The following is a 16608-nucleotide window of genomic DNA, read 5'->3' as shown; positions in this document are numbered from 1 at the left end:
GTAAGCGAGAGTAAGATGGAAAGGTCAGATCATGCAGGGCCTTGTAGATAAGGACAGGGCATTTGTTTTTACTTCAGTGTGGTGGGAACTCCTGGACTTCTAAAGCATGGGCCATGACAAGCTCTGTATCTTGTGGGTACGTGCAATAAGGGGCTGGCCTTGCCCAAAGTGGGTTCTGGCCTTTGCCCTCTGCTCCTAGGAAGTAACCACTAAGTCCTTGGAATGTGCAATCTGAGATGAGTATCTTTTTAAACTGGAGCTTAAAGATTGAGGGCAGGAGAAAAAGGGGATGACAGAGGATGAGATGGTTGGATGGCATCATCGACTCAAAGGACATGAATTTGAGCAAACTCCAGGAGACAGTGGACAGAGGAGCCTGGTGCGCTGCAGTCCACGGGGTTGCAAAGAGTCGGATACCACTGAGCGACTGAACAACAATGTGATTTAGGCCAGGGAACACTGGCCCACGCAGTTACCAGCTTTACCTTTGAAAGAACTGGAGATGCACAAACGGCCAACCATGTCTACTTGGCCAGGCTCCAACTAAGATGCTGGACACCAAGCCTCGGTGAGCTTCTCCGGGTGTCAATACTCAACGTGTACCGACACGCACTGGTGCTGGGGAACAGGCACTGCGTGAACAGTTCGCTGGGAGAACGACTGAAAGCTCATGGCTGGTGCCCCCTGGACCCTGTGTGCCTTTCTCCTTAGACAGTGTTAATCTGGGTCCTTCCACTGTCACACATCATAATTGTATCATCGGTCCTTCTGGTGAATTACTGAACCTGAAGATGGACTTGGGGACTTCTAAACTTGTGACTGGATTCAGAGTGATAGTCTTGGGGACCCTTGAACTTGCAGTTCGTTTCAGAGGCAATGGTGGTTTGGGGGGAGTCCCCAAACCTTGTACCGCAACACCCTTTTTACTTACTATCTACTAACACCCCTCAGAATCACAGCTGTGCGTCAGTGATGTTCCACATCTCTACTGTTCTACAGAACTCCTGTTCCATGCAACAGTGCTTAGAGAACACTGGTCTGACCACCATCATTTACTTGGAATAGAATCAACTGCAGCTAATGATGTCATCATAAACTAGCAACATGAGAAAAGTGGAGGCAAAAGTTGGTGTTATTCAGAAAGGAGAGGACTGGAAACAGTGGGTTCTTCATAGAAAAGGGGCATCACCATGGGGGTGATTTTGCTTTGGGAGCAGGGCTAGCTCAGGCTGTTTCTTTCTTCTTCGTAGGATACTGACTCTTACAAAAACAGAAGACACACTAGGACAGGGGACTCAAGGCCATGTGGCTCTCAGCTGAATGTTAAAGTGGAATTATCATGAGGCCATCCTTAGAACCACTGAGAAGCAGGCATACGGAAGAGAACTGCATGGAGCAATGCTTTCATAAATAAGCATGTTTCTTGTACTTAGTGTTTTCCTTTGACCTGTAGATTGGTATATTTTATTTATTTGTGGTGGAAAAAGGCAATTAGTATCTGTTATTTAAACTATTTATATTTAACACTTGGATAGCAATTTTTTCTATAGAAAGAATTCTTAGATGTCCACTCTGAAGGACTCAGACCATTATACATGTCTTTTAAGTATACATAGAAAATTTACAAACATTGACCATACTTGGGCCATAAAGAAAGGACACATTTCAAAAGACAGACTATAGAGTATGTTTTCTGGTCACAGTGAAATAGAATTGAATACAGCCATCCCTCAGTACCCATGGGGTACTGATTCCAAGTAAGACCTTCTCCCCCACCTGATGGACACCAAAATCCACAGATGCCCACGTCTCTTATACAATATGGTGAAGCATCTGTATACAACCTACACACATCCTCCTGTATACTTCAAATCATCCCTAGACTAATACAATGTAAATTACATGTAAATAGTTGCAAATAATAATATGATAATATAAAAAAGTAAGCCACATAATGCAAGAAGATATTTTTAGCACATACAACCAATGTAGGGCTTGTATTCAGTACATATAAAAAACTCAGTATATATAAAAGTCAATGAGAAAAAGACAACTCAGTAGATAAATGGGCAAGTGAATTGAATAGGCACTTCATAAGAGAGGATAACAAGGTGTTCAATAAATATACAAAAAGGTGTTTAACTTCCTACTCACCAGGGAAACCACAAGCTATCACTAAATACCCACCAGTGTCTAAAATACTGTTAATGCGAGTGTTGGCAAAGGAGTAACTGGGACTCTCACACTCTGTCATGGGAGTGTAAATTGGCACAACCACTTTGGATAATGGCAGTACCTATTAACGTTAAAATACAGGTATATCCTATAATCCAGCATGTCCAATCTTAGGAGTATATCCAACAGAACATGGATACAAATATATTCACCAAGAGGTGTGTTCAAGAATGTTCACAGCAGCCCTATTTGTAACAGACCCAATTGAAAAAACATTACATTTTCATTAACATCAGAGTGTTCAAATATTGACTATTCATATAATAGAACATGATGTAGCAATGCCAATGAACAAACTATAGCCACATGCCATAATATGCATGGGGGCTTCCCAGCTGGTCCAGTGTCTAAACCTCCAAGCTGCTAAAGGATCGATCCCTAGTCAGGGGACTAAATTCCACAAGGTGCAACTAAGATTCTGCATGCTGCAGCAAAGGTCAAAGATCCCATGTGAGACAGCTAAGACCTGGCACAGCCAAATAAGTAAATAAATATTTTTTAAAAATAATACATGCATGACTTTTACAAACATAAAGTAGAAGTCCAACATAAAATTATTCTTACTTTATAATTCCACGTATATAAACTCAAAACTAAGACAAAAGTAAGTAAAGCTTAAAATAGTACCATGTTTAGGAATGCATCAGTTCAGTTCAGTCGCTCAGTCGTGTCTGACTCTTTGTGACCCCATGAACCACAGTACGCCAGGCCTCCCTGTCCATCACCAACTCCTGGAGTCCACCCAAACCCATGTCCATTGTGTCGGTGATGCAATCCAACCATCTCATCCTCTGTCATCCCCTTCTCCTCCTGCCCTTAATCTCTCCCAGCATCAGGGTCTTTTCCAATGAGTCAGCTCTCTGCATCAGGTGGCCAAAGTACTGGAATTTCACCTTCAATATCAGTCCCTCCAATGAACACCCAGGACTGATCTCCTTTAGGATGGACTGGTTGGGTCTCCTTGCAGTCCAAGGGACTCTCAAGAGTCTTCTCCAACACCACAGTTCAAAAGCACCAATTCTTCTGCGCTCAGCTTTCTTTATAGTCCAACTCTCACATTTATGACTACTGGAAAAACCATAGCCTTGATTAGACGGACCTTTGTTGGCAAAGTAATGTTTCTGCTTTTTAATATGCTGTCTAGCTTGGTCATAACTTTCCTTCCAAGGAGTAAGCGTCTTCTAATTTCATGGCTGCAGTCACCATCTGCAGTGATTTTGGAGCCCAGAAAAATAAAGTGAACCACTGTTTCCACTGTTTCCCCATCTATTTGCCATGAAGTAATGGGACTGGATGCCATGATCTTAGTTTTCTGAATGTTGAGCTTTAAGCCAACTTTTCACTTTTCTTCTTTCACTTTCATCAAGAGGCTCTTTAGTTCTTCACTTTCTGCCATAAGGGTGGTGTCATCTGCATATCCGAGGTTATTGATATACTTCCAGATAAAGTGATAACCATGGGAAATGATCACCATGATTCAGGAAAGGGGTTATCTCAGAGAGGGAGAGGGAGGCAGGGACTGGAAGGGGGCTTCTTGGATACCAGTGATGCTCTATAACTTCACCTGGATAGTCATGACAAGAGTGTTTGATTTGTGATAACTCACTGAACTGTTTGGTTCTATATGAATCTCTCTATATATGTTGTATTTTATGCATTTTAAAAGGTTAAAGAAACAACAACAATATTAATCCAGAAAGAGGAGTAAGGGAATTCACTGTAAAGGTACTGATCTTTCCCAGCTACACTAGCAGCTTCTGGGCCTGACAGATAATGCTTACCAGAATTTTGGGAAATGAATGACTAAACATCTTGGGGTGGCATTTAAATTTCCAAAAGCATAAAACTTTAATTATTTTCTCGAAACTATTTTCTTTTAAAAAAACCTTTGCGGTCTCTTTCCACCTTCCAGAGGTAGCCTTTATTTTCAACAATGAAATGATAGAAGCACTTGGTTGCCAGAGCTGAGCTCACAAGAAAAATAAAAGAATGTCATTCAAATACCAGTCTCATGGGCTGAGGACTTATGGAAATTCTAGCATACATCTTGATATTCTACTTGCGGAGTGCCTATGGCAAATATCTCAAGGTGTGCTCTGAGACCTGCCAGCATGAGGATCTCCTGGAGGTGCCTGCTAAATTCAGATTCCTAATGCATAAAAATCTCTAAGAGGAGGCCTGGTGATGTGCATTTCTAACACGCCCTTTGGGCAATTCCCATGAAGTCAAAGTTGAGAACCACTGCTTCATGGATACACAAGGTGATTGACTAGCAGAGGCTGGCTCACATTTAACAAGTCCCCACCCATCCTTAGCAGCGATGTCAGACAAGTGTAGTAAGGAACAGAATCCTATCTGAGCAGCTGGAAGACAGCTCTGCACCCAAGGCCTCTCCCTCTGCAGTCAGGTATGGGGTTCTGAAGAGATCTGCATTATAACAGGACTCTCAAGATGCAGACTGGGGAGCCATGGTCATCCCCAAACCACTCAAGAACCACATGAGGGGAAATAAACTTGGTCTGGGATGGGTTTGGAAGGACACCCGTGGGGGTTGCCCTGCATTTTTCACAGGCAGCCAGCCTAATTCTGGGTAGTATCTGCTGCAGACTTGTGAAAAACTGGCTTTCTAGGGAATCTTGGTGATCGACTTGGCGTTTGAGGCTGTTAACAATCATTTTGTGACCTTTACACACGATCTGACAAGGCTGTGTACACATATGGATGTTCTGCATTTGCTGAATAATTCTGTGGCTTAAAGCAAGTTCCTACTCCCACGGCCCCTGTAAGAGGGCAAACTGCAGCACTCGCACAACACGGGAGATGACGGCAGGCAGCTGGTGAAGTCTGCTAGGATTCGGGTTTTCCCTCTGCACTTCCAGGGGGCTCAGCCGTGCAGGCTTGTCTGTGGCGGTCCAGCCGTCATCTTGCAACAGTGAAAACTGATCATTTCTGTCATTTATCTTTGCTGCATGTGCCCCCATCTGACTTGACCTTACTTCCTCTGGATGTTTTTTTTCCTTTCAAGTCATGACCACATTTAAGTAAAAAAAAAAAATCTTTTAAAGAACAAAAACTGAAATTCACACTGAAGCCACAAAGGAGGGAGGATAGGGAAGCAGTGACTTCTTTTACCAGAAGCATAAATAAGAAATGACAGTGGTCCTGGAGACAGTGAGAGGCAGCCCTCTGCTCCTTCCCATCTTAGAAGACGGAAAATGAGAAGAGATTATCTTAGGGGAAGACATGCAAATACTTGCCCTTGTGGGCACTGCCTGCTGTTTCTGATAACCCATGTCCAAGGCAGCAAAAAAGAAATTTTGGATGATAGAAAATGTATGTGAGAAGAAAGGATCCTAAATAAAACATTTTGAAAGCATCCATCTGTTTGGGGGAAGTTTCTGGAGCTGGGAGACAACTTACCTTAATATAGGAGTAACTGTAAAACAAGAAGTATGACTATCTTACTTTTGAAAAATGCCTGCACCCTACAGTTTCACTGAATAAAGGAGTTATCTGCCATCTTTACTGCCAGCTTTAGCTCATGAGTCAAGTTGAATTTTTTAATCAAAAATTTATAAGGTAATAATACTACTTAAACTCACACTGCACCTTTTACCCAGGAAACTCAAAGAACCTTCTTAACATCAAATTATTAATCTCATAGCAATCCTGGTCAGATCTATGGGAGTCAAATACTTTAGCAAGTACTTAAAAATAATGTTTGCTTAGTGAATTCATTTATTCCCCCCTCCCCGATTGCACTCTGCAAGGAGCTGGGGCAGAGAAAGGTTCAGCAGGGGGACACAGCAGGTGGGGGCGGGGACAGCGCCCTTGTGCCCTCTGTGACCTTCAGCCACAAGCAGACAATGAAGGTGATTGAGACAAAGAAGGGGCAGGTGGCAGTGGTAACTGAAATCACCCTGGGAGCTTTTAACCATGTTTGAGCTCCCATTGCCCAGAACCACCAAAATAGAATCTCTTGGAGAAAGTTCCAGACACTGTTATTTCTAAAAGTTCCCCAGGTGATGCTGACATGCAGCCTGGGTTGCACACCTCCGGGATGGTGGAAAGAGCACTGAACTGGGAGTCAGGATGCAGGTTCTAGTCCTGGTTTATTTGCCATGTGACTTGTGTAAGTCGCTTAAACTCTATGGGCTTTAGTTTCTTTTCTTTTTTAATAACTTTTTTTGGGGGGTGGGGGGAGAGGGTGGGGAGCTACACAACTTGAGGGATCTTAGTCCCCTAACTAGGAATTGAACCTGGGCCCACAGCAGTGAAAGCACCAAGTCCTAACCACTGGACTGCCAGGGGATTCTCAGTTTTAGTCTCCTTGTTTATAAAAGCACAGCCCCATGGCCAAGGGGTGAGGGAAGATAGGCAGGAAGCAGCCACAGGAAAACCAGCGCACTGGGGCCTGCCTTGCCCGCCTCATGCAGGAGAACCACCTGCTTGGACTGGCCAGTAATACATGGTACAATCTGCGGTGCGAGCTGGTCATCACATGCCCATGTGTCATCTGTACCCTCCTCTCCCTCTAGATGGAGGGACCTTGCCCTCCAGAAGCACTGAGAGGCCGGATGAGGTTGCTCTAAGGGTTGTTGGGTAAAGCTCTCAGGTACCACTGGGGCCCCAGGGCTGCAGGTCCAACCAGACCATCCTGCCAGGGGCTTCGCTGGTCCTTCTCAGAGTGAGGAAAGCCATCCCAAGGGGGACTCTCCTTACAGGGGCAGCGGTTCACGGGCTACACTAACATGTGCTTTACGTGGTGCTTTTGTCTCCTGTTTTGCTCCAGCCACTCACAGAGCGGGGATGTCCTGAGAAGGCTGCCTGCTCAGAGAGCTGGTTCTCAAACAAGCGGCAGTTGATGGACCTCAGCTCTCAGCATCACGGTCCCAGGGTCGTTCAGAAGAGCCACGGTGGCTTCAGGCTGATCTGGAATGTGCTCTGGAAGACTCTCACTTGAACAGGCCATCTGCCTGCGAGAACCCAGATCCTTTTTATTCGCTTCATACAGGTATATCTGAAATTTACCAATGTGACCATTAACTATTCACAGAGCTGCTCAAGGGAGAAGATGAGGAGAAAAGAGAAAGGTCTTTTCTACCTCAAAGAGGAGAGGTCTGAGAAGAAGTCCTCAATTATGAAGACCCCCTGCAAAGAAATGTTTGTCTCCTGGTATAGCTGCTACCTCCCCAGGCACATGCTTGGGAGGAGGAAACTCAAAGGAGACAAGAAAAAGGTGTGTTTCTGCACAAGGAGTATGCAATCTACCTCCAAGGATGCTCCACGGACACCCTGAATCCACTCAGAAGCTCAACTTCTGGGTCTGGCTTTAAACAATGTCCCAGACACTCTCCCAGGAAAGAGAATTAGAGGGAGGAGGGATTTCGGTGCCATGGGACATCTAGGTAATGGTCTCTCACCCTACCCAGGAATTGCACACAATTATTTAGTTAGCTCTCTTGGGAAGTTAGTTCAGTTCAGTTCAGTCGCTCAGTCATGTCCAACTCTCTGAGACCCCATGGACTTTGGTCATAGCTTTTCTTCCAAGGAGCAAGCGTCTTTTAATTTCATGGCTGCAATCACCATCTGCAGTGATTTTAGAGCCCAAGATAATAAAGTCTGTCATTGTTTCCCCATCTATTTGTCATGGAGTGTGGGACCAGATGCCATGATCTTAGTTTCTTGAATGTTGAGTTTTAAGCCAGCTTTTTCACTCTCCTCTTTCACTTCCATCAAGAGGCCCTTTAGTTCCTCTTCACTTTCTGCCATAAGCATGGTATCATCTGCATATCTGAGATTATTGATATTTCTCCCAGCAATCTTGATTCCAGCTTGTGCTGCATCCAGCCCAGCATTTCTCATGATGTATTCTGCATATAAGTTAAATAAGCAGGGTGACAACATACAGCCTTGATGTACTTCTTTCCCTATTTGAAATCAGTCTGTTGTTCCATGTCCAGTTCTAATTGTTGCTTCCTGACCTGCATACAGGTTTCTCAAGAGGCAGGTCAGGTGGTCTGGTATTCCCATCTCTTTAAGAATTTTCCAGAGTTTGTTGTGATCCACACAGTCAAAGGATTTAGCATAGTCAATGAAACAGAAGTAGATGTTCTTCTGGAACTCTCTTGCTTTTTCTATGATCCAACAGATGTTGGCAATTTGACCTCTGGTTCCTCTGCCTTTTCTAAAGCCAGCTTGAACATTTGGAAGTTCTCAGTTCATGTACTGTCAAAGCCTCACTTGGAGAAATTTGAGCATTACTTTGCCAGCATGTGAGATGAGTGCAATTGTGTGGTAGTTTGAAAATTCTTTGGCATTACCTTTCTCTGGGATTGGAATGAAAACTGACTTTTTCCAGTCCTGTGGCCACTGCTGAGTTTTCCAAATTTGCTGGCATACTGAGTGCAGCACTTTCACAGCATCATCTTTTAGGATTTGAAATAGCTCAGCTGGAATTCCATCCTCCACTAGCTTTGTTTGTGGTGATGCTTCCTAAGCCCACTTGACTTTGCACTTCAGGATGTCTGGCTCTAGGTTAGCGATCACACTATCATGGTTAAGTTAGTTAGTTAGTTCTTTAGTCAGTTCTCCAGGGAACGAGATGCCACATGCTGCAACGAAGGATTCCACATGCCACAACAAAGACTGAAGATCCTGCATGCTGGAACTAAGACCCAGCACAGCTGAAAACAAAACAAAAAAACTTCTGTCCAGTTAGCATAACCTGTGCCACAAGAATTGAGATGTATCGTGTATTCCAGCTGGGCCAAGGGGTAGTCAAGTAATGATACGTTTCCATTAATACTGATAATAAATAGGTTTGGGCAACACATAGACTGATTCTTCTCTGCTCCTCCCATGTGATATTTATACATAATACAAATGGATCTGAACTCATTTTATTTTGGTTTCTTTAGGATGTTTATTTTTATTTATTCTTTTAAAAATATGTATTTATTTGGTGGTGCTGGGTCTTCATTGTAGCATGCATGATCTTTAGTTGCAACATGTGAGATATAGCTCTCTGACCAGGGATCAAACCTGGACCCCCCTGTGTTGGGAGTGCTGAGTCTTAGCCACTGGACCACCAGGAAGGTCCCAGGATGTTTATTTTTTAATAAACTACTTCTTCACAATGTCCAAAAAACCACAGTCTGAATTGCCACAATACTGACCCCACCTCTTTTAAAGCTTTCAGGACAGGACAGCATGTTTCTATGTCCTGATTTGACACATTTTTGAATAAGTGTCAAGTGAATTTATGAAAAGTCAATCTGATTTTACCTACACTTTTTCTTCTGAAATGTGGGAAAGAAATGTATTAGCAGGAAAAGTGTCCCATAGTAGATGAGCTAAGTGATTTTGGAAAGGAAGAGGCCCAGATGATGGCTGTCCTCCTGGCCTTTAGTACCTGTACTTCCTACGTCAGCAGCCCTGTGCCTACAGCGAGTATTTTCAGTGCTTTCCCAACCCCACGGTCCCCTCTCCACCATATTGGTCACCTCCCCTGATCCCTGGACCATAAGCATCTTCACCCCTACTCAGGGATATGAAGGCTCTGGTCTTACATTGGACAAGCAGAAATATCTCTTAGGCTGGAGGCTTTGGATTCCAGGAAATTAATTCATTGCCTACATTATCAGTTCTGTGAGTCCAAATGTCTACAAGTGAGTTTGCTTGGAATAAACCACTTAGACTGGAGTAAAGCGAGAGAAGGGAGATGACTAGTACATGTGGCTGGGGGAAGTGGAGCATAAAAGAGGGAATCTGAGTGAATGCACAAGAAAATATTTGCCTTATTACCACCTTGCTTCTGTAGAGCACTTTACTGCTATAAAGCATTTCAATGCATTTGAACTTATTTTTCAAAATCTGTGTCTCAGGCAGAACTGGCCGACAGCTGAGAAGATTGGAAGGAGTCCAGGTAACAGTGATAAGACCTGGGATAGAACAGATGTGTCCCTAAATGGCCATTTAAGTCTGGGAAGACTCTTGGCTTCTCTGAGACTCAGTTTCCCTACTGATTGAACCCAAACTAAATTAGAATGAGGGCTTGAATTATCTGATTTTTATGAGTCCCTTCAACTCTGAATGTTGATGATACCATTTAGTGTAACAATGTGTTTTTGCATAGCTGATTACAATAGGAATTTTGTGATGCCAAGAAGTTAGATATAGCCTTGTAGAAGAAAAAGTGCTGGCTTAGAGCTAATTACAAATCTGCAGCTTACTCACCAGCTATGTGACTTTGACAAAGTGAGTAAACTTCTCTGAGCCTCAGTTTCCTAAACAGAAAATAAGGACACTGAGACTTGCCTTGTAGGGTGACTGCACATGTTAAATGAGATAGTGAATCTGAACGTACTTCCAAACTCTAATGACCTATAAAAATGTGATAATGTATTACTGTTATCACTATTACCAGCACACACACAAAAATCCATTAGCTCTCTAAGAATTACCTGACAAGGGAAAACAAATGAATTAAGCAGCCGTTACTATTCACCCAGCATAAATCCTAATCAGAGAGGAAAGGCCATTTACACACCAGGGGGGAAAAAGTTTGGCTCCTTCCCTCCTCTCTGACATCCATGGAACAGACTTCTATTCACCCCTCGCCCCTCTGTAAGCCTCATACAGAAGGCTTAGGACATTAACAATGAGGATTCTCTCCATGGCAAGGGCAAAGAAAGCAATCTCCTTATACAGATCTTTCAAAGACCAACAAAAATCAACATTTATATTAAAAATAATTATACCATCATACTTAAAAAGGAAACACCCATTCTTCCAAACTTTGTAATATGTTGATTAGAGCGCAACATCAGCTAGCAATGAGGAGTCCTGGACTGTACTTTGGAAACATCTGATCATATTCTGAGATGCTGAAGATCCAATACTTTGGCCACCTGATGTGAAGAACTGATTTCTTAGAAAAGACTCTGATGGTGGGAAAGATTGAAGGCAGGAGAAAGGGATGACAGAGGATGAGATGGTTGGATAGCATCACCGACTCGATGGACACGAGTTTGAGCAAGCTACGGGAGTTGGTGATAGACAGGGAAGCCTGGTGTGCTGCAGTCCATGTGGTCACAAAGAGTCGAACATGCCTGAGCAACTGAACTGAACAGAACTGAATAAAAGAGCTGACTCTTCTCTGCCATCCCCATGTACACAGCCCCTCTCCTATGTTCGGGGCTAAGTGTTCAGGGTTATGCATGCTGACCTATATGATAGAAGTCTTTACTCCAAGGTGATTTTTCACTCCCTCTCTTGGAATTACTATGTATTATATTGCTATGTACAAGGTTGGAAAGAAGCTCATCTAAAAAGGGATATAAATTTTTTTTCCAGGATGACCAAGTAACAGAGGGTCTTCAACTTTGGGCAATATTCAGAAAGTCTATTGGTTTTCTTTATTCTCTGATGTTTTTGAGTCTTTCTGGGTTTTAAGTACTGGGTATCTTAGGCCATAGGTTTTAGCAGGAAAGTTTTTACATATAAACTAAATAATTTTTTAGAATTGAAGTATAGTTGATTTATAATGTAGTGTTAATTTCAGGTATACAGCAAAGGGATTGCTACACATGTACATTCTTTTTCAGATTCTTTTCCATTATAGGCTATTATCAGATATTGACTATAACTTCCCATGCTATATGGTAGATCTTTATTGTTTATTTTATATATTAAATCAACTTTTTAAAATAAGCTTTTAATTAATACAATGTTAAAGAAACCACAACTTGCCTGGACTGTATTTAAGGGGAAAAATAAATTTACTTTTAACATTTTTAATTCTTCATAGTAATTTTGGTTTTTAAAAAAAAAATCTTGAAAATAAAAGCAAAGATAGCAAGTAAACACTTTAAGACTAAGACACTACCATACCCATCCTTCATAATTTCCATAAGGAGGAGCATAATAGATGTTTGATCAGTGTTTGTCAAATTAAATTATTTTAAAAGTTTCATAAAGAAGATATACACTAAATCAGAATAAGAGTTTACAAAACATTATTATAAAAGCTCCATTTGAAAATAAAATCAATAATCATGTTAAGAGAAAGTGAAACCCACTTCTAATGAACTTGATGAAATACAAGTTCTATGCCTCATGGAAATGTGGAGCTAGAATTAACTCTTGATTCATGCCTATTCCTACTTCAACGTTGCTGATCATCAGAGATATAATAAGCCACAGTTTGGCATTTCAATTAGTTAAACTCAATGCATTCTTTTAAATTCTAAAAGTATCTTCACAGAGTAAAAACAAACAAGCAAAAATACACATTCACGCACACACACATATATATATATGAAATTGTTTCAACCAAAAGACTTGGGGATAACTGCTAGAAGTAAATGAATATCTTGTCATGATCAATAAATTTAGGGATAACTACTGGAGATAAATATCTACCTTATCAATTTATCATTGCTTGCCACAGTCCTTTCTTTCCTTAAATGAATCATGTCTAACGCAGGACTGATAAGGAGTAATTGATTTAATCCTCTGAGTAACATGTATCTTCTGTATCATTATATACAGTTTGGGCTCAATATATTTACTGCATCTTTTATTGAGTAACATGGAAATGGGTGCTGAGTTGGCAGTTCGATAATAAATGGCCCTCATGTTATCTGAGTTGCTCTTCTGCATTGACAAAAATGGCGATAAATTGGCTTGTAATTGAGACATAGAAGGAAGACGATTACTCCTGATGCTGAGATGCATTTATCCCCTGACCCAGCCCTTCCTGAGCAGGCATGCTCCTCCATCAGCCTGCTGGACCAGCCCTGAAACAGAGAGCAGCCCAGGGAACTGGTCCCTCCGGCACAGCCTCAGTACCCCCGCGGCCAGGAGCTGACCACGGGAGCAGCTTCCATGAGGTAGGGGTGGGGGTGGAAGGAACCACTTTACCTTCCTGCACACAGACGGGTTTGTCACTCGGGATCCAGCCTAGGGTTCCATTTACATGCTTCATACACAGTCTCTTTGTAGAGCCCTTCAGTTTGAATCCGTCTTGGCAGTGAAAACGGGTGACAGAGCTTTCAAAGAAAACCCCTCCGCTGGGCGTCCTGAAGCCATTCTCGGGGACGCCAGGGTCTGCGCACACCTGAAGGTCATCGAACCCTACATGCACAGAGAGAAGAAAAGATTCCTCTGAATACACTCTCTGGATTCCGAGGGTCTTCTAGGATAAAGAGCAGATACTGTCGTCTTTCCGATGCTGTGAGTCACCAAACTCCACCAACAGAAAAGCCAAGAACATAAACATTCTAGCGCACATTACAGGCTGCTTTTTGCTCTTTGCTTAGAAAAGCGCTCATCAGTGATTCCAGTTCCACCGTCAAGTTAGCCCTTCAAGAAAATTCTAGAAGTAGGGAGATGAGGAAAAGTAAATCACAAAAAGCACTCAAAGTGGCAAAAGTCACAAACGAAGTATAAAATGCAGAAAGGAGCTGAGGAGGTAGAGGTGGTCAGGGAAGGGGGAGATGGAATCTGAGCCCAGCATTGAAGGACTGGTGAGACTTCAAGGACGGAACCACCTTCGTGGAGGGAGGCACAGGGGAACGGCACGCGTGATGGCCCAACTGGGAGACCTCTGCAGGTGACACCTGCGGGGCAGCAGGTGGCCGACAACGATACAGGGTGTGCAGAAGAGGCAGGCTGGGGACACCCACCCTCCCTTGCCTGCTGCCCTCACCCCCATCCGCCAGTCCTGGACCACGTTCCTCATCCTCTGGGAGGCCTTCCTTATCCCCACTGCCCCCCCACCTACTCCCTCTTTGTTCCACTCCTGTAACATGAACACAGCCTTGTGCTGAATTATTTGGAGAACAATCACCTCTCACTCTGGCTTATGAGCCCCCAAGGACAAGTTCCAAGATTTTTCACTGTTGTATCCCACAGGATCTATCACAGTCCTGCGTAGAACCTGCTCCATAAATGTTGGATGAGTGAGTAAACAGAGTTGGGAAAGAAAGCGGGAGACACACTGGGGTGACCCTAGAAAGCCAGGCTGAGAGAGCAGGCCAGTGCGGAGCCATGGAGCTGGGCAGCGGGTACCAGGAGGCCCAAAGGATGGATGCTGGAGGGAGTAAGTGGAGGAGAGAGCTCAGAGCACGGCTGGGAGGCCCAGAATCGATGGGCCTGAGCGCACAGGAGAGTGCTAGAGGCAGCAAGGGGGGCACCAGAGTTCAAGACATCCCGGTTCAGGGGCCCGATGTGGGGTGAGGGAGACAGCCTGACGGCTGGGACCAAGGCTGATCCTTGAAACAAACATGGATGACATGAGCTCGCTGGCAGAGACCAAGGATAAGGAAGGGGCGCTCTGTGTGCCCACCACTCAAAGGGAAGGAATGAAGGAGACACAGAGAACCCTAAAACTCCTGTGCACCACGAAGGCCTTCTACTTCACTCTCTTACAAAATCCTTACTGCATAAGTTCCCAGAACAAATAGGTGTAACTCCATCGGGACGGGGGTTGGTGTGCCCATCCATCCCCGCCCCAGGGCAGCTGATGGTCCCCCAGGTGGGAGAGGGTCAGCACCAGCCTGGGCCACCTTCGAAAACCCAGCCCAGACCCACAGGCAGCATCACTGGAGCCCTTGGAGCTCCTGTTTTCCAGGTGATGCCCAGATGCCAGCCTCAGGAGACATCTGATCCTCTGCGACAGCTGGACTTGCAAAATGCCCTCAGCTGGTCGGTGATTTCCCCCATCCCAACTTTCACGGGCTCATGAAGGACTCACCTGTGGTCCTCCCCAGCCGACCTTGTGACCGCGGACACCCTGCCAGCGCCGCTGGGTTGAAAGCCACACGGTACAGAGGGGGCCACAGTGATAGGGTGTCCAGAAGTCATGACATGCTCCCTCTGCAGTCAGCACAAGGCTGTGGGCCAAGTGGGAAGCCAAGCAGGAAGGCAGGGAAGCGGCAGCAGCCACATCTGACTCTACTACATCTTTTCAGTGGGAGCGGGTCTGGTATTTAATTGAACAGAAGGTGCTTTGACAGAGGAGACTCCACCCAGCCTCAGCGCCGCTCACATGCAGCCGCAGATCTGCCCCGCTGTGAGCACTCTGACAGCACATGCGTGGTGTGCTCCAGGCCTGCGGAGGGTGACGATTAATACCCGTCTGGGGGAGGGCAATAAAGTACCAGCAGGTTGCTAAGGGTGGCTTCATGTTTTTATTTCAAAGGAAAAGTAGACTGTCAAGTGTTTCCTAAGTGACGAAGGCTTCCTTCCAAGTCAGGCCATCTCAGGGTGGGTTCTTTAAACATACGTCCATCACGGTATTGAGGTGGCAACTAGCAGCACTGGAATTCCATCCCAGCCTAGAAAGCCCAGAGGCAGGAACATTCAGGAACCTGAGTGGTCTGGACACTTTCTGGCAGGCTGTGGGTGAAAGTCATTCTGACTCACATGCTGTAAGTCAAAGAGAAGCTGCATCAGACGGTGGGCGGCCACGGACGGGTAAGCTGAGGGTAAGAGGCGGGGACAGGCCTCCAGAAGACCTGGAGCTGAAATCTCACAGCTGAGCAGACACCAGCCAGCCAGAGGGAGGAAGGGCGCTCACGGGGAGGTCAGTAGCCGCTGAGCGCATTTCAGGGAAGAGGCGGTTCTGTCGGGCTGGGGGCAGGGTGACCGACTGCAGAGGTGGAGCCCTGTGCGGGGTGGAGGGAGGGCAAGAGACGTTGGCTGCAGATCATGAAGGGCCGTGTGTCTCAGCTAAGGGTTTGGACTTGATGAAGGGGTGAGGGATGGGGTTGTGGCTAACACTGAGAGCTTTGAACAGTGACATGATCGGAATCAGATCTGCAGTTTTGAATGATCCTTCTTGTACCCACATGGAGGACTGCCTGATACAGACCAAGCTGGAGGCAGGAAGCTCATCAGAAGCGCCTCCCAGGCCTCCAGCTGCACCTCAGGAGCAAGAAGGCAGCTTTGTAAAAGGACATCCACTGACCCAGGCTGTCTGGCTGGGGTGGGCCAGGAAGTCTTGAGTTTTAGAAAGCTGTCCCAGCGATTGTGAGACAGCCAGCCCCACACCTGCCTGAGGACCAGCAACTAAGAACTCTGGGATTTCAGGGCTTGAGCTGTAACCAGGTTGGAAACCAGGAGTTGGAACCAAGGTGGAAGCAATGGAAGAGCAAGGCCAATGGGTGACAATAAGGACACAGAATCACAGAACCTGTGACCACCGGATGGAGGACAGGGTCAGGGGAATGAAGTAAAAGAGAGGCATCTAGGAAAACTCCCAGGTTCTGATGTTGATGATGGAGTAGATGGTGGGGCCCTGCATGAGGACTGGGGGGCGGGGAGTTTGAGCTCTCAAGGGTAGTGGGGTGGGGCGGGGGGCACCCA

General features: G+C 45.0%; 1 protein-coding gene across 3 annotated transcripts in view; it reads right to left on the bottom strand.

The window, feature by feature from the left end:
• The window catches only part of SUSD4 (sushi domain containing 4), a 130483-nt gene that overhangs the window by 42761 nt on the left and 71114 nt on the right, over positions 1 to 16608 (bottom strand). For 2 of the 3 annotated variants that reach the window (XM_043485834.1, XM_043485835.1), the window contains exon 3: positions 13162 to 13374. The exons of the other annotated variant lie outside the window; for it this stretch is intronic. In XM_043485834.1, the coding sequence (XP_043341769.1) occupies positions 13162 to 13374 (213 nt within the window). The remainder of the gene's footprint in view (positions 1 to 13161; positions 13375 to 16608) is intronic. 3 annotated transcript variants of the gene reach the window in all.

Source organism: Cervus canadensis, chromosome 13 (genome assembly GCF_019320065.1).
Source record: "Cervus canadensis isolate Bull #8, Minnesota chromosome 13, ASM1932006v1, whole genome shotgun sequence".
Lineage (NCBI taxonomy): Eukaryota > Metazoa > Chordata > Mammalia > Artiodactyla > Cervidae > Cervus > Cervus canadensis.
Note: the sequence above shows the minus strand (reverse complement) of the source record. Positions and strands in the feature narration are given on the sequence as shown.